This window comes from Gastrolobium bilobum, unplaced genomic scaffold (assembly GCF_033153095.1).
Source record: "Gastrolobium bilobum isolate Gb01-03AN ecotype WA unplaced genomic scaffold, APGP_CSIRO_Gbil_v1 utg35429, whole genome shotgun sequence".
Classification (NCBI taxonomy): Eukaryota; Viridiplantae; Streptophyta; class Magnoliopsida; order Fabales; family Fabaceae; genus Gastrolobium; species Gastrolobium bilobum.
In genome coordinates this window covers 10,175-35,396 of record NW_026895783.1, presented here as the reverse complement: position 1 = coordinate 35,396, position 25,222 = coordinate 10,175, and the positions used below count along the sequence as shown (strand labels likewise).

General features: G+C 33.3%; 1 protein-coding gene across 1 annotated transcript; it reads left to right on the top strand.

The window, feature by feature from the left end:
* Positions 1 to 19,350: 19,350 nt before the first annotated feature.
* On the top strand, positions 19,351 to 24,336 carry LOC133295989 (protein SULFUR DEFICIENCY-INDUCED 1-like). Its single transcript, XM_061494933.1, has 4 exons — positions 19,351 to 19,663; positions 21,550 to 21,762; positions 22,341 to 22,496; positions 23,616 to 24,336. The coding sequence occupies exons 1-4, from the start codon at positions 19,535 to 19,537 to the stop codon at positions 24,015 to 24,017; spliced, it is 900 nt and encodes a 299-aa protein (XP_061350917.1). The 5' UTR covers positions 19,351 to 19,534; the 3' UTR covers positions 24,018 to 24,336.
* Positions 24,337 to 25,222: the final 886 nt, after the last annotated feature.

Below are 25,222 nucleotides of genomic sequence, written 5' to 3'. Positions count from 1 at the left end.
GTTCAATAAATCCCCACAAAATTTCACACATTCACTTAGTCTTAGGATAGTCCCAACTTAAGGCAGAATGCCCATTACAATGGAGCTATAAGATTTCTCTTTGTCTAGTGCCTAAACCCAAGCTTAGCCACCTATATAAATTATTTTACGCATATAAGTGTTCTCACTTTGCGAAATAATATCTCCGAACATATACCTCCTTTGAAAATGGCTAAAACTCATTTTAAGGTCATACAAAGGAGCTACCTTATTTTCTTTTTTATTTCACCAAAGCGAAGGTCCATACACCTTAGAATATTATTCCACGCATAAAAATATGCTCGATTTGTAAAACAGTAACTCATAGCACATACTTCCTTTGTAAATGGCTAAGAGGCACATAAAGCAATTCATGCCAACTTCTTGATTCCAATGTTGTAGTCCATCAAATTCAAGCTTATCGCACACCTCTAATCCAAGATTCATTAATTCATATATATATACGGTACTACGGTACTGTTCATCTCTACAATACTATTCATGTATACGTCACTATTCACGTATACAACACTATTCAAAAATATGGTATCTTTAATTTTTCAGATACATTTTCACCGTTAAAATTCTCATCTAAACACTTTTCTCAACATGAGCTAAACCTGAATCAAGCTCTAACATGCTCAATCAAACCAAATTTTCAAAATGAAACCATAAATTCAATCTTCATAAAAACATGAAAAGGAAGGGAATTTCTTACCACAATGCACTCTAAAACAAAGGAGAGATGAGTATCTAAGCTCCCATGGCCTCAAGCTCCATCAAAATCCATCTTTTCCATGAAATTCGAAATCTTTGGAGGAGGAGATCTCTCTCTACAGTGAAACCCACCCAGAAATACTAGTACCAATGGATTTCTCTCGAAATTTCTCACAAGTTTGGCTTTTGAACGAAGTGATTTGGAGGTCTCTAGCTCAAGTTATGAATTTTGGAAGATTTCCATCAAAATCTCCATTTTCATTTCTCTTTCTCTCCTCTCGTATAAGTCACGAAATGAGAATGGGAATAGTGACTCCCTAGTCACTTATATAGCAAGTTCATTATACTGCGGGTATAAGTTCATCTATCTACACACCTCCATTCATTACCAAACTTTACCCAATTGTCTTGAATATTTTTCTAGTCACGTTTCTATTTTACTTTCACTTTTTGGATAACTTTATTTACCCGCATTTTTATCCCTTAACTGTCATTTTAACTCTTTTTTCACCAAAGGTGACTTTATTTCTTTTACTTCTAATTATTCTTCAATATTAAATCCACAATTACTAGTGAGGGTTATTATATTCACCCTACCTTTTAAGAATTTTGCCCGCAAAATCACACATATAACATAATACATACCTGACGTCAAACTCAGGATAACGCTGGAGAATATCATTCTCTCGCTCTCAAGTAGCGTCCTCAGAAGTCAAACTTTCTCATTGTATCTTAACCAGAAGAATAACCATGTTCCTCAATACTTTCTCATCGCGAACCAGAACTTTCAGTGGTCCCACAACAAACTTCAAATCTTACTTTACCTCATTATCGTCCTGCTGGACAATGTGGGACACATCAGATACATATCTACAAAGTTGACTGATGCGAAAAAAAACATCATGGAAATTAGACAAATGTGGAGGTAAGGCAAGCTGATACGCCACAGGTCCGACCCTCTTTATTATCTGGTGGGGCCTTATGAACCTAGGACTTAACTTCCTCACACCTAGAGCACGCCTAAACCTGTAGTCGGAGACAAACTAATAAACACATGATTCCCTTCATAAAATTCAAAGGGTTTATGTTTCACAATCTCTTTTACATATAATCGAGCCAACTGCTCAGTAGAGAAACTCATCTTGACTGGAATGAAATGTGCAGACTTAATCAATCTGTCTATCACAACTCATATAAAATCAAAACCAGCATGAGTTCTCGGCAATGCTACTACAAAATTCATAGAAATACTAACCCATTTCGATTCAGGAATATTCAAGGGCTGCAGCAATCCAGAGGACTTCTTATTCTCAAACTTATATTCGTTATTTTATTTCTCTGAGCTCATTTAAGTTCACTTTTATTCCCTAAGGAACAGTAATAACAATTCACAGTTGGGTTTCTGCACTGTTTTTAACGAAGTGCCCTGTGAATTACAAACTGTGCACTGTTTGCACGCAAAATCGTAAAATTTCTAAACTTATCATTTTTGGTCTAAACATGACTTGTTTAGCATATAATGGACTTACTTATTACATCCATCTTCTTACTGAAAATATAATTCCACTGAAACATCAATGTATCAGTCTTTCTACTGATAATATAATTTACAATTTATTGTACATCAGTCCTTGCACTGATAATACAATTTACAATTTCATTGTACACCAGTCCTTACACTGATAATACAATTACAAATTCTACTGATAATATAATTTACAATTTCATTGTACATCAACCCTTACACTGATAATACAATTTACAAATTTTAATGACCAGGGAAACTGCACTCTATGAATTACACAAGGAATATCCTTGATACATGCTAAATGCAAAGCATCACATCATAACTAATACTCTGGTTAACTATTCAAGGGCTCTCCCCAAGAATAGCTAACTGACATGTCTCACATGTCTAGTGTGACTCCCAGGGTCAAGCCATAGGCAATCAACACAAACTGTACACAAACTGTAGTATGAAAATAACTCCCAGGGTCAAAGCCATAGGCAGTCAACATACCAAGGTCACTGACCAGGATTCTCATAACATATATCATCATTACATCAAAAATCATATAATATTTATATGAATGTGAATGAATGCACATATACAACATATCAAACACTTATTCATAAACTGAACAATATCTTTCTTCATTCCAGACCACCAGAAATTTGGTTTCATGGCCTAATACATCTTGGTAGCAATAGGATGGATAATGTACTTACCCATACGGACCTCAGTTAACACCTCATCCACCATTTGACCCTTCGGAACAATGATCCGATCTTTGTAAAATTTAAGACCGAACCTATCAGTGGACACAAAGTCCTGTTCTTTCATGGACTGAATCTCTTCATCAAGCAATTGAGCTTCTTTGATCCGCTCAACTAATGAGTTCTGGACTACCGTAGTAGTCAATAAATGCAGACTATCCTCGGTATTCACAGGAATGCAGAGATCCCTGAATTTCTCAATCAAATTATACTCAGAAATCATCAAATTGGCCATACCAAGCGCCTTTCTGCTTAAAGCATCTGCTACTACATTAGCCTTACCGGGGTGATATTGCAATTCAAAATCATAATCCTTCAGGAATTCCACCCATCGGCGTTGCCTCATATTCAGCTCTTTCTGATCAAACAGATACTTCAAACTTTTGTGGTCATTGTAGACAATGAAATCGGCCCGTATAGAAAGTGTCGCCAGATTCTCAATGCGAACACTACGGCTGCCAACTCAAGATCGTGTGTCGGATAGTTCTCCTCATGCGGCTTTAACTGCCGAGAAGCATAAGCAACCACCTGACGAAACTGCATTAAAACACAGCCTAACCCAAACTTAGAAGCATCACAATACACCACAAATTTACTGGTAGGATCCGGCAATATCAATACCGGAGCTGTAGTCAACTTCCTTTTTAACTCCTGAAAACTCACTTCACATTCTTGGGTCCACACAAATGGGTTCCCCTTACGGGTTAACCGTGTCAAAGGTAGTACCATCCGTGAGAATCCCTCAATAAAACGCCTGTAATACCCAGTCAAACCAAGAAAACTCCTGATTTCTGTAATATTTTTAGGACGCTCCCAATCTAACACTGCTTCAATCTTACTCGGGTCCATTGCCACTCCTTCAGATGAAATGACATGGCCCAGAAATTGTATCTCAGAAAGCCAGAAATCACACTTTAACGGTTTAGCATACAACTGATGCTCTTTCAGAATCTGCAAAACAATCTTTAAATGCTCAGAATGCTCTTCTTTGCTCCTTGAATATATCAGTATGTCATCAATAAAGACAACCACAAATTGATCCAGATAGGCTTTAAAGATCCGATTCATATAACTCATAAAAACGGCTGGTGCATTCGTAAGCCCAAAAGGAATAACCAGGTACTCGTAGTGCCCATATCAGGACCTGAAAGCTGTCTTCGGAACATCATCCGACTTTATCCGGATTTGATGATACCCGGACCGAAGATCAATCTTAGAAAATATAGTCGCACCACGCAACTGATCCAACAAATCGTCTATACGCGGCAAAGGATACTTATTCTTGACAGTAACCTTGTTCAACTGCCGGTAATCTGTACACAATCTTATAGACTCGTCCTTCTTCTTAACAAAGATCACCGGGACTCTCCACGGAGATACACTCCGTCTGATAAAATTCTTACTAGACAAGTCTTCGATCTGCTTCTTCAATTCAGATAATTCCAGAGGTGACATCCGGTATGGGGCAAGAGAGATAGGCCCCACGCCAGGTAACAAGTCGATTGTAAATTCAATTTCCTTCTCTGACGAAAATTCGAAATTTCATCCTTATCACAGTCAAATTGAATGCTTCATTATTAATTCAAGCTCTTTCTGCCTAGTTGCAGTCCAAGTCTGCTGTAGTGCAGCCAAAATCGCTACAACATGATCCGGTGGTGGATCATGATTATTAAATGTTCTACGAGTTCTCCTTGGAGGAACCATATCTCTGCATATATTACACTAAGGAATGAGTTAGCTACGCTCACACTCAGTGATCACACATGCATTATACAGCACTCCAAGAAAACACTCAAGAACTTCCAACTTCAAATATCTTATGCTATATATCATGTAACTCCCTAGAGCAACTGCTCTGATACCATAAATGTAACATCCCCGTCTCGAGCCGGTTCAATTAACATACATATGATACAAACAGAAACAGCGGAAGACTTAACTTACGAAAATACGAACTAACTTTTTCTTTTTCTTTAATCCTTTTTCACATGACATATCACATTGCATACTTCTTCTAATTTAATTCTTATTTTACGGAGACGAAAATCGGACAGAGTAACCTCTGTAAATCGGACAACTGGGGATTTTCCAATCCCACTCTCAAGAGTTCCTGATAGACAGTTTAAACAATATATATTTCCAGAAGTACCAGTCATGCAAATATACTCAGATACCCATCTATGGGCGCATGCTGAACTTGGCTCCGTGCCACAAATCTAATAGCATGCAATCCAATACATAACATAACTGAATACTACATAGTCATATCATCATGCCTGAATACATAAATGTACATGTATCGAATATGAACACTATGCAACAATACATCTTTTCCAAAAATACGTCTAAAACAAATAGTAGCATCCGACCACCCAGAACTCCACATCCTCATACTAGTACCTCTAGCCACGGTTAGTGTCCTTGTCCCATGAGGCTCTTCAATTAACTGTGTTCCTGAAATCATATCCCCAAACGGGGTTAGAGACGAATCTCTAGTAAACTCCAGGTTTATGGAAAACCCTCCATACCCTGGGCTCACTTCCTGCATGACAGTCAGATACATAATATACAAAACATCATATAAGCAATTATCATAACTGAACAAAGCATATATACATATCTTATCAAAGACAAACGCAGTCATTCCCAAGGGATGACCCCAAGCGAAAATCAACACACGTAACAAATATCTTTTACAAAAATCATCACAATACTCACATCAGAACAAAACGTGTTATATCAGAGACGTACGCAATCGTTCCCAAGGGATGACCCCAAGCGGAAATCAACGTACGTAACAAATATCATTTACAAAATCATCATACATATCCCATAAAACATGTCATATAATCAAATATCATAACTAAACAAAACATATACACATATCTTATCAGAAACGTACGCAGATATTTCCCAAGGGAGGACCCCAAGCGGAAATCAACGCACGTGTTCCCAAGGGAGGACCCCAAGCGGAACCAGAACATATCAGAGGCGTACGCAGTCATTCCCAAGGGAGGACCCCAAGCGGAAATCAACGCACGTGTTCCCGAGGGAGGACCCCAAAGCGGAACCAGAACATATCAGAGGCGTACGCAGTCATTCCCAAGGGAGGACCCCAAGCGGAAATCAACGCACGTGTTCCCGAGGGAGGACCCCAAAGCGGAACCAGAACATATCAGAGGCGTACGCAGTCATTCCCAAGGGAGGACCCCAAGCGGAAATCAACGCACGTGTTCCCGAGGGAGGACCCCAAAGCGGAACCAGAACATATCAGAGGCGTACGCAGTCATTCCCAAGGGAGGACCCCAAGCGGAAATCAACGCACGTGTTCCCGAGGGAGGACCCCAAAGCGGAACCAGAACATATCAGAGGCGTACACCATCAGTCCCGAGGGAGGACCCCAAAGCGAACATCCGGGTACTATACAATCAATGGCCAGATATTGTTACAGAAATCATATTACAGAAGTCATATCATAACAAAACATATCATATTAACACATATCAAAGTAAATACATCAAAACAAAACATATCATATTATCATATAGCTCTATATGAATGCATCTATATCATATATCTCATACATATCATACAACCTGACCACAGTCCGTACACTATGGCGGAACACAAAGTAGGAGCGAACCCCATAAACATAGAGCTTACCTCTTGGAGCTTTACAATTTGCTTACTTGAAGAACAAGCTACTTATCATGCTCCACGAGAATCCAAACGTTCACAGTCCCTAGGTACACCTAGAGAAGGAATTCAACACAAAACTCAATAAAATGATATAATGCCATGTAAATATACAAGACACACACTTTATTGTTTATTTTCTTTTTACTTAATCATATTAAGTCATGAGTGGGTGGTTCTTTGTTCAATAAATCCCCACAAAATTTCACACATTCACTTAGTCTTAGGATAGTCCCAACTTAAGGCAGAATGCCCATTACAATGGAGCTATAAGATTTCTCTTTGTCTAGTGCCTAAACCCAAGCTTAGCCACCTATATAAATTATTTTACGCATATAAGTGTTCTCACTTTGCGAAATAATATCTCCGAACATATACCTCCTTTGAAAATGGCTAAAACTCATTTTAAGGTCATACAAAGGAGCTACCTTATTTTCTTTTTTATTTCACCAAAGCGAAGGTCCATACACCTTAGAATATTATTCCACGCATAAAAGTATGCTCGATTTGTAAAACAGTAACTCATAGCACATACTTCCTTTGTAAATGGCTAAGAGGCACATAAAGGAATTCATGCCAACTTCATGATTCCAATGCTTTAGTCCATCAAATTCAAGCTTATCACACACCTCTAATCCAAGAGTCATTAATTCATATATATATATACGGTACTACGGTACTGTTCATCTCTACAATACTATTCATGTATACGTCACTATTCACGTATACAACACTATTCAAAAATATGGTATCTTTAATTTTTCAGATACATTTTCACCGTTAAAATTCTCATCTAAACACTTTTCTCAACATGAGCTAAACCTGAATCAAGCTCTAACATGCTCAATCAAACCAAATTTTCAAAATGAAACCATAAATTCAATCTTCATAAAAACATGAAAAGGAAGGGAATTTCTTACCACAATGCACTCTAAAACAAAGGAGAGATGAGTATCTAAGCTCCCATGGCCTCAAGCTCCATCAAAATCCATCTTTTCCATGAAATTCGAAATCTTTGGAGGAGGAGATCTCTCTCTACAGTGAAACCCACCCAGAAATACTAGTACCAATGGATTCCTCTCGAAATTTCTCACAAGTTTGGCTTTGGAACGAAGTGATTTAGAGGTCTCTAGCTCAAGTTATGAATTTTGGAAGATTTTCATCAAAATCCTTTTTTTTTCTTCATTTTCATGCTCTCTGCCTCTGCCTCCCGTATAAGTCACGAAATGAGAATGGGAATAGTGACTCCCTAGTCACTTAAGCAAGTTCATTATACCAGCGGGTAGGGGCGTAAATGGGCCAAGCCAGCCTACAGGGGCCTATGGCCTGGCCTACGAAAAGCCTGACCTGTCCTGGCCTACGAGGTAAGAAGAGTAGGTTAAGGCTTGTAGATGAGCCTGTTTAGAAACAAGGCCGTAGGCTAAACATAAAATGCCTGGCCTTTTAGCTTGTAGGCCGGCCTGCTTAATATTTAAATAAAAAATTATTTTATATATTTATTTATTTATTCTAAAAGTTAGATAACCTAATTGCTTTTGTTTTAGTATGTCAAGAAAAATTCAATCTTTGTTGTCATGAATTTTTATAATATGTGTTCTTGTTAAAAAATCTGTTGTAGAATTTTAATAATTTGGACACATGCTAGAAATATTGTTTAATGAATAAGATATTTCATTTTTTTTTAAATTTAATATGCAATATGGTAGGCCTAAAAGGCCTCATAGGCCATGCAGGCTTTTTATTTTTTAATAACAGGGCAGGCTTGACCTTTAAACTAAGCCTTTGATAGGCTCATAGGCCAGATAGGCTCAACATTTTTGTCTGTAGGCCTAGGCCAGGAAGGCCAAAGTCTGCCCTGCCCTGGCCTATTTACACCCCTACCAGCGGGTATAAGTTCATCTATCTACCCACCTCCATTCATTGCCAAACTTTACCCAATAGACTAGAATATTTTTCTAGTCACGTTTCTATTTTATTTTCACTTTTTGGATAACTTTATTTACCCGCATTTTTATCCCTTAACTGTCATTTTAACTCTTTTTTCACCAAAGGTGACTTTATTTCTTTTACTTCTAATTATTCTTCAATATTAAATCCACAATTACTAGTGAGGGTTATTATATTATGTGTGTGTAGAAGATAAAATTATCTCATATAAGAAACATTTATCCTTTTATATATGTGTGTGTGTGTGTGTGTGTGTGTGTGTGTATGAGATTATTGTTTGTTATATCACTGGATTGTTCAGTAATAATTAAACTACGTTATTTTATTTATTTATTTCCTTATATTAATTTATTTACCTTTGTATGATAATGATTCCTTTTTTCTCTCTTCCTTTATCACCATTGATCCACCTTTATACTATTATGATTTAGTGACTCGACAAAAACATATATCAAGTGACTTGACACCAGATGAACCCATATATAATATGGGGAAAATATTTTTGCAGTTAATGCAGATAAGTTATCTGTATTTATTCCCAAAACGATGTCATTTTGGTATTGAAATCTTAAAAAATTTAAATATAAAGACTATTATAACCCTGAAATAAATTAAAATTACAAAAATATCATGAATTCTACCCCAAAACAACGTCGCATTGGGCTTATTAGGGGTGGCAATTTATGACACGACCCGCCAACCCAACCCGGACCCGACACGAAATTTTCGTGTTCGGGTCAACCCGTTTAATAAATGGGTCGTGTTCGGGTTAAAAAAATATAACACGAAAAAATTCGTGTCGAGTCACGGGTTAACCCATGAACCCACCAACCCGCAAACAATTTTTATTCAATTTTATAAAATTATTTTATTAAATTTATTAAATGGTATAAAAGCAAAATGTTAGATTTAGGGTTCAATTAGTCTCACTCTCCGCGGCGCCAGTTCGTTCTCCTAACACTCTCGGCTACTCTGTCTCTGCTGCCTATCTCTGTCTGGCTCTGCAAACCTTCTTCCACGGTTTTATCGCGACAATAACTCCCCCACTGTTGTAGTTTTCGAAGATCCCGACCTTTGGATCCACCACAACTTTGGTTTGCTGTTGTAGGTTCCTATATTCACGTCACGACCTTTTTTTTTTTTACTTGCCCATGTTCTTCTTTTCAATCAGTTCAGTTCTTTAACTACTGTATGACTAAGAAGACCAATAAGCAAGAAGTATTACTACTTTTTATATGGTTGGCAAGGAGAGCTAGGAAATGGTTATTGATTGTTCTGTATACAAAAGCAAAATTGATCAATCTATTCCAGAAGACAAATTGCATAAATTTCTTTTTTTAACCAGTAGTCACCGTGTAAAAACAGGTGGTATCGTGTCAACCCGTTTAACCAACAGGTCGTGTTCGGGTTGCGTTTTATAACACGAATTGTTAATCGTGTCGTGTTCGGGTTGAGTCTTTTCGTGTTCGTGTCAGGCTCAGGTTGACCCGAACCCGACCCACGAACACGAATTGCCACCCCTAGGGCTTATTGGGCTTACTGCAGATAACTTATCTGCAGTAACTACAGAAAAAATGAACCCATATAATATATATGCGTTCGCTTTTTCTATAGTCAATGTAGATAACTTATCTACATTGAGCCCAAAACGACGTCGTTTTGAGACAGAAATCAAGGTATTTTTATAATTATAATTTATTCTAGGGTTATAATAGTCTTTTTCATTATAATTTTTTTAATTTTTCAATACAACACGACGTTGTTTTGGGAGCGAATGTAGATAACTTATTTACATTCACTGTAGAAACATTAAAACCAATATATATATATATATATATAACGAAAAAATATTTCTACAGTTAATGCAGATAAGTTATCTGCATTTACCTCCAAAACGATGTCATTTTGGGATTGAAATATTAAAAAATTATAATTATAAATACTATAATAATCCTGAAATAAATTAAAATTACAAAAATACCATAATTTCCGTCCTAAAATGACGTCATATTAAACTTACAGCAGATAACTTATATGCAATAACTGCATAAAAAGCAAACCCTGTGTATAATCAACATTGGGTTAGCATTTTTATTGATTGATTCCTTTCAAGTTCTCATATTTCACCATTGTGCCATATTGCGAGTTTGTACCTAGCAGCCCAATTCAAATTCTCTCCCGTTCACACAAAAAGTTTATGGCCGATAATAAACTTGAGCATACCCTGAACCCAATGTTTTCTTGGAAGAAATAATGAACGGTTAAAAAGGAGATATTAGACAAGTCTTAAGTGTTATTGAAGATCCTGACCTCAAACAAATCGGGGCCAAAGATATGAGGGAAAATTGGAAGCAGATAACAAGCTGTGAAATTCATGTTAGATCCGTGGCCTATGATGGATCTAGTCCAAATTAATGGGTGTCCTTTTTCTTTTTTTTTATAAGAGATGTTTAAATGTTGAGTTATCAAAGAGAATATAGAGAAGAAAAAATAGGAGAGAGAGAGATGCATAGGAGAAAAGCGCATGAAGAAGAAACTCAGCACTATGATTTCTTATCTTATTTACAGAGAGAAATACTTGTGTGAGATACTTATGAGTAGATCCATCATTTAGAGAATAGAGTCCTATGATTATTGAGCTAGAAAGAATCTCTTGTAAATCCCATTTGAACGTATTTTTGAACTTGGTCCCGTGATATTTATTGTTCACATGAAAGAAGTTTTTAACGTTAAAATTCTTGATGTTTCTGTTTCTCCCTATGTCTATTTTGTTTGATTTGCTATTAGTGTTCACTATCCATTCCGCAAACCAACCTAAAAAAAGATGGGCTAATTGAAGTCAATGCCGGACTCAAAATTGCCGCTACGTGAGACACAATAATCCGCAATATCCATTCTCTTTTATGTTTTGGTTCTTAAAGAAAAACAAACAAAACAAAGTCATTTATCCTCTTAAACATAGAAGTTAAAATTTTGATTTATTATTACAATTTTATGTTTTTATGATTTTTTTTATATTACGATTTTATTTTTTATAATTTTTTATCATCCTTCTGAATGTAAAATCTTAATTTTAAGTACGGGTAAAAATATCAAGTACCACTATTCTGAATAAATATTATAATTGGATAGAGATTTCCACATTATTTTATAATTTCTATATAAACATATTTTATATTAATATGTTGACAATTTGTTGCTTTTTGGGAGCAAACATTTGGTGTTACCATGCATCGATCCCAAAAAAGCAAAAAAATTAGAATAAGAATGGAATAAAAGTGAAAGTATAGGTTTAAATATTAAAAAAAAAAAAAAAAAAAAAAAAAAATTTTATTTTATTTGAAAAAAATGATGTAGCCAAGTGGGTACATCCGATTTACTAAAGCAAATTCCGCTTTTTGGATCCGATAAGAGATTTCACGTGGAATTTGGTACATCTTAGTAATTGGAATAGTAAACTCAAAGCAATTGAGATTCCTCATTATCCATAATATATCTAAATCTTATCCTAATTGATTGACCTTCCCCTAATTTTGTCGTGAATGCTTCCACTGTTCCACATTCACCACAGGGGCCTCAAAAGATATGATAAATATATCTCGGCGAATGAAGGATTTTTCTTGGTAATGGAGAAATCTAATCAAGTAAACAAAGCAAACAAGATACAACAAATACTCTTTTAGAAATTAAGAGACTTGATATAAAATTTTGTTGTCATTTGTGTCTACAACACATCTTTTTCTATTATTATTACCATTCTTATTGAAATCTAATTGAAGGTAGGAAAAAAGTTATGCATTAAAAAAAAAAAAAAAAGTCAATCATCTGAAGGCAAAAAAAAAAAAAAAAAAAAAAAAACTTTACTTTTAACCAGTAATTAATATTAGGCTAATAATGAAATATTTGAATAAATATTTGAGCATTATATTCAAATCATTGTAATTAAAAAAGTTGACTTGGATAAATTAAAATCAATTGCAGATGATTATATATATGGAAAAAATATTTATCATTTTAAATGACATAAAGTTATGTCATTTTAAGAGAGAGATAGACATAAGAAATTATTTTTTTATTAAAAATTTAAATTAAAAAAAAACCCATCCATTTTTGTTCTATGATTTTCATTTTTTTTGTGTCTATCTATCCTAAAATGACATAATTTATATCATTTAAAATGACAAACATCAAACCCAATATATATATGGGTTTTATTAATCTCATGTCAAAGGAGATAAGTTATATCATGTCATAGAAACAAATTTATGGACTCCACTATCTGAAAAAAAAAAAAAAAAAAAGTAACACAGTTATCGAATGATATGTAGAAAAAAAAATTATCACATGTAACGTAAAAGTAATTTTTCCCTCTATATATATATATATATATGGTTTTAGCTAATGAAAATTAAAAGCCCAATAGGATAAAAACCAATTTGCAGCGACGGGGTCGACGTGCCTTGTGTTAGGAATGTCGTTCATTGCAACGGTCAAGAGGCATGTGGAAATCATCTTAGATTTCATATAATTAAAATTAATAATATTTATACATTGGATTTGTTTTTTCTGCACTGCAGATTAGTTATCTGCAATATGCTTAATACGACGTTGTTTTAGGCGAAAATCATTGTATTTTTGTAATTTTAATTTATTTCAAAATTATTATAGTCTTTATAATTATAATTTTGCAATCCCGGTGATTTTCGCCAATTAATGGTTATGATTTCTGCGAATTAAACTCATTAATTAATTATTAATTCACAATAAATGATCTGTTAATTGGCGGAAATAACGGTGTTAAGATATGATTGTAAGAGGTTGTAAAAACAGTTGTAAGTATAACCTTCTTTATACATTATTTATTGTTACGATCTGTTAGATCGTGAATGTCCAATCAAAGATTGATAATTTAATATTGGATCTGTTTGCCCTCTCTCAGGTACCTATAGGGAGGTACCCTAGAGATCAGCGGATCACTGTGCACAATAATACATATGACATAATCAAGGTGTGGGGTGTGTGTACAAGTGACAAGCTAAGAGAGAGGGTTTAGAGTGTGTGTAACTTACTGGTTTAACCCCTTATTTATAGATAGCTTACCTGGCAGGAGTGAACTTTTGGGCCTCTTAGGAGTATTGTGGGTCCAATTGTTGATCTATTGCTTCCGTAGTAGGATTAGTATAATTAAGAAATATTTCCTTAATTCCCTCTTAGTTGTTAGCCCTATTTGAGCCTTCTAGAATGTGAGCTACTTAGCTGTCTGGATAGGATCGTCATTAATAGAAGATTCCCTTCCTGATTGTGTTGTCCTTTATTGAACCTTCTAGAATATAAACCTTTGTCAGGTCCATAACAATTTGTATTATACTGCTCTTACACTTTTTGTAGATAATAAAATACATATTTTAACACACTATATACCTTTTCTAATTCAAATAAATAAATTGTAAACATTATATAAATATTTTGGTGTAAAAATATAGTTTTACTATAATTTATCAATGAATGAAATTATCGCATAAACTTGATGGTACGAATCAATGTTTTAAAACTCGGATCAGATCAGTCGGGTCAATCCAGGTTTCAATAACCCGATGAGGGCATCAATTTGAGCTGGTCATTTGATCAATCGGTCATGTAATTGAACCAATGTTTTAAAATCAATTTTTATCAATTGTTGGTCAAAATTCACCTTATAATATATTTATTATATATTTTAATATAAATTTAATTAAATCGATTGAACCAATGACTAACCGATTGAACTACTGACTTAGTGATCCAATACCTCAACTAACCTGGCCGAGTTTTAAAATAGTGGTACAAACAACTTATATGTAAATGGACTCGGTTTAGGGCAATAATGAACGGGGATTTATTGAAGAATGGATATGTAACAAGCAATTACTTAATTGATGTTGGGTCTTATGGCATTGATTTATAAACTGGCCTATATTCGAGGTGGGCTGGGTTGAACTGCTGAAACGGCCCAATCCCTCTTCATACTTCGATTGTCAGACAGGTTATCAAGCCGATTCAAAGTCATGCGTGAGCCCAATTTGCATGTTTTATCAGGTTTGTCACAAGTTCACAACACAAATTCAATGTCCATGATCAACGCGACAAAGGCCACTCATAAGCTTGGTCAAGTCACACAACACGAGTCTCTAAACCCATAATTAACCATCTTCAAAACATGAACTAGATAGAAGTGCATATTCTGTTAATTGGAACCGATAGCGTGGTCTCCCATCTTCATCTCTAATTCAAATTTTAAAATAGAAAATTAATCGGTTTAAAATAATTCTACTTATAAGTCAAACTCGAGTATAAACCTAGATATTGATAGATATCTATCTGGTCAATTAAGTGCATAATTGAGTCCATTTTAAAGCATAAATTGGAGATATAATGCTGATTTAAGTGATAAAAATTGGATTTATCAACAACAAAAAAGTGACAAAAATTGGTCAATTGTAGATGTTACCTTGCTAATAGTTATGCAAGTATGTCCTACAAGCATACACTACAACAAGTAGTAAATGAGGTATTTAAGATCCTAATATCATCCCACAGAGATCATGGCATTTTGACTCAAATTAAAATTGCAATTGCTGAAACAGTTCTTAAACTAAAAACAGAAAAAAAAAATTAAAACAAACAAAACACTAAACTAAATGTGAATATTTTTGTTTTTGAAAGATTTTCTGTTGAAACAAAATTTAATTGGTAAATGAAATTTGTAACTTAACTTGAAAATGTATTTTTCTTTTCTGATGCAAAAGTTTGAAGTGAAATTTTAAAACAGAGAATTGACAATGAAGTTAATATGAGAAAGTAAGAAATAAAGGCTTTTTGACCCTTTTTCTCTTCATTAATTAATTAATAACTATTTTGCTCATAATCCAAAATTATCTATCAATTTGTCCCTCTTTAATCGATTAATTTGAAGATTTAATCGATTAAATAGTCAAAACTGACAAAAATGGTTGACTTGAAGATTTAATCGATTAAATATCTCTCTTAATCGATTAAATATCCCTCTTAATTGATTTAATCGATTAATAATTATATTTAATCGATTAAATGTCTCAAATGAGCGTGAAAGCATTGATTGAATGAGACAAACGCGGTATTGGAGGTTATTTGAATTTTGAATTTAATGTAATAGGAGTTGATTACGCTTTGTATTTGATAGGAGCTGATTGCGTCCTATTAAATAAAAAACGCAATCAGCTCCTATTAAATACAAAACACAATCAACTTCTGTTAAATACTAATCGCAATTAACTCCTATTACATTAAATTCAAAATTCAAATAACCTCCAATATACGAAAAACTGATTGAAGATTCTGCTAAGTATTTTTATGATGAATATGCAAGACGGGAAGGGTTCGTTAGTTCACCTTGATCGCTGTCATCGTTTCGAGGTTGACAATAGGATCACTTCGTGCCATTTTTCATGTAATAAGCAAAGTTTTCATGTGAGAGGTAGAAATGGAGCCAGACCTGTTCATGTAAATCAATCCAGTTTCCAAGAATCGTTTTTCTTTTGTTGGTTTCTTTGTTTGTTTGGTTATCTATGCTTGTTGATTTGCTTCATTTGCATGGAATCTGCTTTTGTTTACGGAGGAGATTTGACCTTTGTTTCCTGTTGGGAGATTTAATCGATTAACTTGAAAATTTAATCGATTAAATCTTCAAGTCAACCTTTTTTACCAGTTTTGACCATTTAATCGATTAAATCTTCAAGTTAATCGATTAAAGAGGGGCAGATTGGTAGATAGTTTTGAATAAGGGGCAAAATGATTATTAATTAATTAATGAAGGGTAAAAAAGTAAAAAAGCCAAGAAATAAGCGTTGGTGAAAATGTTATAAAAAATAGGTTGAGTTTTTGGTTTCCTCTTCCCGCGACAATTAAATAAATGGACTGATTATCAAGTTGCTTCATCAATTATTTTCTAATCGTTCCTCCCTCTATTCAAGACCGCCAACTGCTCAGCATTCAGAATCCTTCCATTGCGATTCTGATTCTAATTCTAATTCTTATATCTCAAATCATGTCAAATGTGTTGTTTTCTTTTTCTTGTCAAATAAATCAAAATCGTATCTGCTGCTTTATTGGGACTTGTATTTGATCGTAATTTGTTTAATTTCAAATCAATACTTCTTTCAACAATTGGGCCACAACTCTAGTTGACTATGAACTTCTTAAGTTAATGGTTAGGCCATGCAATGGACTAACTGTAAGTGCATAAGTTCTTTGTAGGATTAAAAAAAATACCAATGATTATATTTTCTAAGCATTATTATTGGGGAAAACAAAGAATTCAAATATATTTGTTATCCGAATTTACCTTCTTAAGATTGGAGTATTGTGTATCACCTATAAGAATAGTTTGGAGTATTGTGTATCACCTATTACTCCACTTTTATTGAAGGCTAGAGATTCTTGAAATGTGTGCCTCTATGTTTTACTAAAATATAAAAAGGTAAAAAACAAAAAGTCGTAGCAAGATACTGCAGCGACATGTCATAAAACTAATAGCTATTAGAGTGAAACATATTTAGAGACATTTTCACAAAAGCAAGTATTTTGTTAGTTGAGTACTTGTTTCAAAATCTAATAATGATGAGTAAATCGACCGCCACTGCTACAGGTTCGTAGCTACCATTATACTAAGCTAGTGTTTAGTTCGGAAGAAATTTTTTTTTACTAGAGAAATGTAATTGATAGGGAAATGATTGGAAAGTGAGTTTGATAGGAAAATATAAAAAAAGTTGTTTGGTTGACCCAAATATTACCAGAAAAATTTATTTAAATATGCAAAATCTATGTTCAGGAGAAACTTTGCACCTGTTTTTTCACTTCCCCAATTATCTCAAAATACCACATCTCAAGTGGTATTCTGTAACAATGAATTTCATCCAAAAATCAACACAAAAGTCTTTTTCCCATCTATCTTATTTGCCTGGTGTTTTTTGAAAAAATCTGAATCAAACGTGATATTTTCTAATATCCACTTACACTTTTCAATCAATCTCAAAATAAACCTTCAACCGAACACTACCTGAGGGCATTCACATTCACATGAGTAAAAATGAACATCTTTAAGCAAATCGAAAGCTTAAACTCTTACTAAAAACATGAGCTTGTGGTTCAGGAGATAATAATAATAAGAGATAGCTATTATTATGTGGTTCATGAAGCTTGTACTTGTTTGCTTTTGACATAATTATCTTCATTTGTGACATTTATATCTTAAACTCATTCAAATCATTAACCAGTCATTCCCTTGGTTTTTATCAGGTGGTAAGAGCCTTAGACAGTGGAGATCAAATATATGATCTAACTAATGGGGTGAAATATGGTCAGATAATCACTGCCACACACAATAACTGATTCACTTGTCCCGCTCTTGATTTAATACTAACCCACTTTATTTGGGTCAGATAATTACTGCCGCACAGAATAACCTGACTTATAAATATTCATTTTTTTTAAACTGGATTTAATTTAATACTAACCCACTTTATTTGGGTCAGGTTTTAGACCTGACTCATTTAATAATTAACTCATTGACTCAAAACTTGACTCATACCTATTATGTGAAAAAAAAATAAAAAAAATGACAATTACATTAAAAAAAAAATTTTAACGTAAATAAATATAAAAATAAAACCAACTAATGTGTACAAACTTCATTTCTAATTTTCACAAACTTCTAGAAATCGTTCAAAATAAAAACAGAGATTTTACCCCCCAAAAACCATATATATATATATATATATATATATATATATATATATATATATATATATATATATAAGAGTTATGTTGTAGAAAAAATAATTTGGTTATGTTAAGATAAGACAAAATAAAATTAATGAACAAAGTGTCTTACCATATATTTTTATTATTATTATTTTTTGTCTTTTATTGTTGCATGACATCATGTAACATGATAAAATAAAGACCCATATATATATATATATATATGGATAATGAAGTTCTCATGTTGGACGAGAGGAGAATAAATTCCTACTCATCCATCGATCCACGTGCTTTTACTTTTTTGGTTTGTTTTTTTCTCTCTCATAATGGGTGTCACTTTGGTTGAGTGTGCATAAGAAAAGTTTTTGATTCTTATCACATGAGAAATATAAAATCCTATATATATAATATATATATATATATATATATATATATATATATATATAACAGCCAAAAAAATTAGATATTATCTAATAACGTCGATGCAGTTCTATAAAAAAAATGATTATTTATGTAAGCATTATCTTAACGACTTAAATTAAAAAATTAAGAATCGGTACCTTTTTCAATTCAATGCTATATTTTTAAAAGAAAAATATTTATCCTTTAAAATTTTAATTAAAATTATTATTATTTTGTTTAATATTTAAATTAAAAAATTATTTTCACTTTTCCTCACTATAATTTCTGTTATATAATTATTTCTCTTACTATAAAATACAATAATTTTAATTAAAATAACACAATTGTATATAACAAATACTAATCCCTACTTTTATACAGTGAATCGTTATTTTCGAAGCTAAAATCACGAGAGGACACGTGTCTCCTCAACGAATTCTACGTCGATTATAGGCGTTGATTGACTCTGCAGTGGCCTAACACCAAAACGAAAGGAACAAGACCGTGAATCCGTCTAGGTTCACAACGTTGTTTTTCTCATCCTCTCTCTCCCTTTTTTCTTTCTACGGGTATACCTTGCTTTTGCTTTAGTTGAAACTCGAAAGCGTGTGATTGTAACAGAAGACGAAAGAGAAACTCACAAAGGAAGTGGTTGCAGCAACAACAACTCACAGAAACAGAAACTGAAAGAAGAGAGAGAATGGAAGAAAGAAGTGATTGCAGCAATAACAAAAACAACAACCCAAAAGGAAAAAGAGATGACCTTTACCATGTACTTCACAAGGTTCCTTATGGAGATAGTCCTTATGTCAGAGCCAAGCATGCTCAGGTACAATATATTTATACCCATTTTTTAGGATTCTCCTCTTTTTCACTTATTTTTATATTTTTTGGTGGATCAATTCAATTCTAAATTACACTGCTTATGTATATAAATGCCCTCTCACGTTTTCTTTGTCTGATGAGAAATTCACGATTTCACTTTGGTTGTTTGGTTCAATATGATGCTTGAATCTTGTTAGGTTAGATTAGAATACTTAATTAGACTGAATCTATTAGTTCTTTGTCTCTCTTTTATTTTTTATTTTTAAATAAAGCCACAGAAATGGAATTTTTAATTAAATGTTGACTTTTCTTCGAATTTTGATTTTTTTTTTAATAAAAAAAATCAGCTCATGGTTCCTAGAATTCCTTCATATATTGATACTTTTTGAGTACATTCAGAATTTATTATTATTATTGTTATTATTATTATATGGAATATATATTTAAAAAATATTTTTTTCTTTTATTATAAAATATTTTTTCCAATATTTTTCTACCATATTCACTTAAAAGTGGAAAGATTCCATCGTAAATAGAAGAAATAAAGGTTTTGTACCAAAAAAAAGAAAAGATAAAAGGATGTGGATCCATTTATATTAAAAAAAGAAAAGAAAAGTGAGTGAGTTGACTGTGAATAAAAGAGAGAAAAAAAAATTAACAAGACCACTCACTTTCATGTGAGCCTAACAAATAAATATTTTACCACCAAAAAATCAAAAATGTTAAACTATATATATATAGTGAGAATATTCTAAATACTAAAAACTCTCACTATTGCACCACTAGGGATAACCTAGTGGTGTTGGGTGTATTTAGGGTGTATTAGGGGTGCGGTTCGATTCCATGTAATGTCAAAAAAAAAAACTCTCACTACTAACTTACTACTCATCACATTACCATTTGATCAAATAAAGAGAATGCTAAAAAGATTCTGAAGAGAGAGAAAATGTTAATATAATGGTGATCAGTAGTAGAAAATTTTGGTAGTTAGAATATCCCTCCTCATATATATATATATATGAAAAATGTTTTCGCAATTAATGCAGAGAAGTTATCTGCATTTTTTCCTAAAACGACGTCGTTTTGGTATTGAAATCTTAAAAAATTATGAATATAAAGACTATTGTAACCCTAAAATAAATTAAAATTACAAAAACACCATGATTTCCGTCCCAAAACGACGTCGTATTGGCTTACTGCAGATACCTTATCTGCATTATCTGCAGAAAAAGCGAACCCATATATATATATGGGATAGAATATTGTGACACCCAAGTTATGTTACACCCATATGACACTCAGTCAATCTCACCGTTAGATCGCTTATGTTGATCCAACGGTTATATTTATTTCCATCTTTGTATAGTCATGATTTCCCAAATTTAAAGTGAAAGCATTAAATATGGGAAATCATAACCATACAAAGGTAGAAATAAATATAAAATATTAAATTTGGGAAATCATGACCATACAAAGATGGGAATAAATATAACCGTTGGATCAACATAAGCGATCTAACGGTGAGATTGACTGGGTGTCACTTGGGTGTAACATAACTTGGGTGTCACAATATCCTATATATATATATATATATATATATATATATATATATATTTGTGCTGTACTTAATTATTTACTTGACTAAAATACTCCAATTCTGTTTCTAAGTTCGGATTCAATTATATTCAATGTTTCATACTGGATTTTTGCTGCAATTGTGGTGCCTTTCAAAATTTTCAAGAGGAAGAAATATTAAGTTTCACTATAATTTAGATTTAAAAAGTTCAGATTTTATTGCTGTGGTTAATTATTACATGACCAAAGATCTAATAATAGTAGTAATGATAATAATAATAAATAATAATAATAGTCATAATGTGGATTACGCAGCTGGTAGAGAAGGACCCGGAAGGTGCAATTGTATTATTTTGGAAAGCAATAAATTCAGGGGACAAAGTGGATAGTGCTTTAAAGGATATGGCTGTGGTGATGAAGCAATTAGACAGATCTGAAGAAGCCATTGAAGCCATATCCTCGTTTAGAGGCCTTTGCTCGAAACAATCTCAAGAGTCCCTTGATAATGTACTTATAGATCTTTACAAGGTGCAAATCTCCTTAACCTCTTCTTTTTAAAATCAATAATAATTAATAATTTTATGCCCATTTTGTAGTCACAATTTTTACATAGTAATTAAGAATGCTTTAACTTTATAATTATGTTATGTTTTGGAATCGATTGAAATGATTGTCTATTCACTTTTTAATTTTTTTTTTCTTCTTCTTCTCCTTTTAATTATAAACTGGCTTTTTTATTAATTGAAAGAAATCTTGAAATTATACAAAAGCAGGAAAATGAAGACGTTAATCAGTTGTATTGTTTTTTCAATTTTATTTTATGCTTTTCTTCGTCAAAAGAAAACCGGGTCGTTACGAAACCTAAATACTTAATATTTTGGTAGATATAAAACCCAAATAATTGAAGGGTATTTTCAATAATTTCGAGGTCAATTGACTTGTCTTATAATATTTTAAAGCTTGTGGTTGATTTGTTGAGGCATCCTCTTAGTTAGCATTGAATGAGTGTCTTTTTTTGTGGGTACTGGGTAAGATGAATGAGTGTAATTGTACTTGATTGAGTCTTTTAATTAACTAAACATTAATTTCAATTTCTTGAATGACAGAAATGTGGTAAAATAGATGAGCAAATAGAATTGCTGAAGAGAAAGCTGAAATTGATATACCAAGGCGAGGCCTTCAATGGGAAACTCACAAAGACAGCACGGTCTCATGGCAAGAAGTTTCAAGTTTCTATTAAACAAGAAACTTCAAGATTACTGGTATTTGATCTTTAACTAAAGCTTCCCTTTTTAAATTTGGATGACCAGTTCCATAACTTCTGTATTTCGCTTCCAAGAAAGTGGTACAAATCCTCTCATATTAAAATCTCACAAATCCAGTTATTAAAATTTATATACATCTTTTTTTTCCATTAATATTGACTGGAGTCTGGACCTCACTTATTTAATATCAATTTTTTGATATAATTTTTACTTGACTTTGATTCTTACATATTGATTGTTCAAAACATGATGTAAATGTAAAATAAAATTGGTGTGGAACAAGCATTATTTTTAAGGATCATAGTTAGGTTACTATTCATAAAGCTTGTAGTAAATTGTAAATAACATTACAATCCTAAAAAATAAAAAATAAAAAATAAAAATCAGTTATTATGAATTGTCCATATCAAATCAGATTACTACTCCCAGGGTTAAGATTATGAACAATTGCAGATATGATTTTTGTTATGAGTATAATAGTTTAAGTTGGACTAATTATTATTCAAATTACAATTATGTGTAATGCTGATTACAACTCTAGCTTTTTTTTTTCATTTTATAAGATTTTACTTTTGGACTTATTAATATCGTATTATTGGAGATATTTTGTCTCATTCTATAGTAGTAAACATGTGGATCTCTTTAGTTTTATTTTTATTTTATGTTTTTATAAAAGGTTTGGTGTTTGTCATTTTAAATGACATAAGTTATGTCGTTTTAGGAGAGAGATAGACACAAAAAATGAAAATCATGGGAGAGAGAAAGTGGCTGAATTTTTTTTTATTTTAAATTTTAAATAAAAAATTTTATTTTGTGTCTATCTCTCTCCTAAAATGATATAACTTTATGTCATTTAAAATGACAAATATTTTTTCCTTTTATAAAAGGTGGATCCAACATATTTATCTTTACGACATAAGACAAGATGTTTCTAACAACATGAAAATGTTTTCTCTTTTTACTCTTAGTTGTGCTTTAATGTTATAACATTTATACTTTGGGATAAGAAAAAATAGTGGACCCTACTATTTTGTCTCTGTTTAATTATCTCATGCAACATGAGATAATTATTTCCCTTATACTTTATACCAGTATATCTAAATATTATTTATACAGGGAAACCTGGGCTGGGCCTACATGCAAAAGATGAACTACGTGATGGCCGAAGTGGTGTATCGGAAAGCCCAAATGATCGATCCAGATTGTAACAAGGCTTGTAACTTGGGCCTATGCCTCATAAGACAAGCCCGATATGAAGAGGCACAATTGATTCTAGAAGATGTAGTAAAAGGAAAACTTCTAAGCTCTGATGATAGCAAGTCAAAGAAACGGGCGCAAGATTTTCTAACAGAGTTGAGATCTATACTACCTCCCCCACATTTTCAAGATCTTTTGGGCCTAGATGATGAGTTCATCAAAGGCCTGGAACAATTGATGAATGAATGGGGACCAGTTAGATCAAAGAGACTTCCAATTTTTGAGGAGATTTCTTCATTTAGAGATCAAATAGCATGTTAGGTTCATACTATATACAGCTTTCTTGAATTGAGTCATTGGTATTTTCTTCTGTTCCCTTGGGATTGGTTTATCTTAAGGTATGCGTGAGGAACTAGCTTTTGTCTCTCTCTCTCTCTCTCTCTCTCCCCCCCCCCCCCCCCCTTTCTCTTTCTTTCATGGAGTGGAGGTTTTTTCTTTTTTGTATTTGGAAGATGGGTAGGACATAATGTAGGGACTAAAATGGGGTGAAGATATCGATGTATATTAATAATGAAACGAAAGCAATAATGTTAATGTAAAATCTAGTGAGAAGTTATTCGAAAATCCACATATTTGTTAGGGTTGGAACCAAAAATGAAATGCTTATAACAAAAATAAATTGGATCACGTTCAAAGGGTTACTATTTGTTCAAGTAAATGGAGAATGTAAACGTTAGCATGGCCAATGTCTCAACATTCACAACTCATGATCATCTTAAGCAAATAATCTAATCTGTGTTGTAATATTTTACAGGAGGTTAAAGGTGTGTATGACAACCATTTTATTCCCTAGCACTATTTCTGAATAGAATTAATTTTTTTCTATTTTTGTGCCTTGAAACAATTTTTGAGAAAAAAAAATGTATTTCATAACTTATTTTGTTTTTATTCCGAGAATGAGAATTGCGTTTGATAATACAACAAATAATAGAATAAAAAATCATTCTTATTAAGCTTAAATTTTTTTGGATGATCACTTTCCTTTTCATATGGTGTGGTGGTGGTGTCGGCGGCGGCAGCGATGGTAGTAGTAGTGGCGTTGTGGTCGTGGTGGCGATAATAGTGGCATCATGGTGGTGGTGGAGGTGATGGTGGCGGTGGCAATAGTGGTGATGGCATGGTAGCGGCAGCGGCGGCGGTAATGGTTGCACGGTGGTGGTAGTGGGGTGGTGGTGGTGACGATAATCGTTGTAGAGATGGTGGTGGTGATGGTGGCGGTGATAGTGATGGTAGTGGTGGTGGTGGTGATGATGAAGATGGTGGCGGTGACGTAGAGGTGTTGGTGGTGACAGCAGTTGCCGCAGTGATGGTGGTGGTGACATGCAGTGTCTGCGACGATGGTGATAGAGATGACATGGTGGCGGCGGCGGCGGTAATGGTAATGGCGGCTGCGGCGATGGCTGTAGCAGTGGTGGCGTGGTGGTGGTGGTGGTAATACCGGTGGTGGTGACGTGGAGGTGGTGGTG

What these genes read in the sequence shown, in the direction of transcription:
- LOC133295989 (XM_061494933.1), top strand. Translation starts at nt 19,535, where the DNA reads ATGGAAGAAAGAAGTGATTGCAGCAATAACAAAAACAACAACCCAAAA. An exon ending in TCAGAGCCAAGCATGCTCAG is followed by an intron (nt 19,664 to 21,549) that starts GTACAATATATT and finishes TGGATTACGCAG; the next exon opens with CTGGTAGAGAAGGACCCGGA. An exon ending in TACTTATAGATCTTTACAAG is followed by an intron (nt 21,763 to 22,340) that starts GTGCAAATCTCC and finishes CTTGAATGACAG; the next exon opens with AAATGTGGTAAAATAGATGA.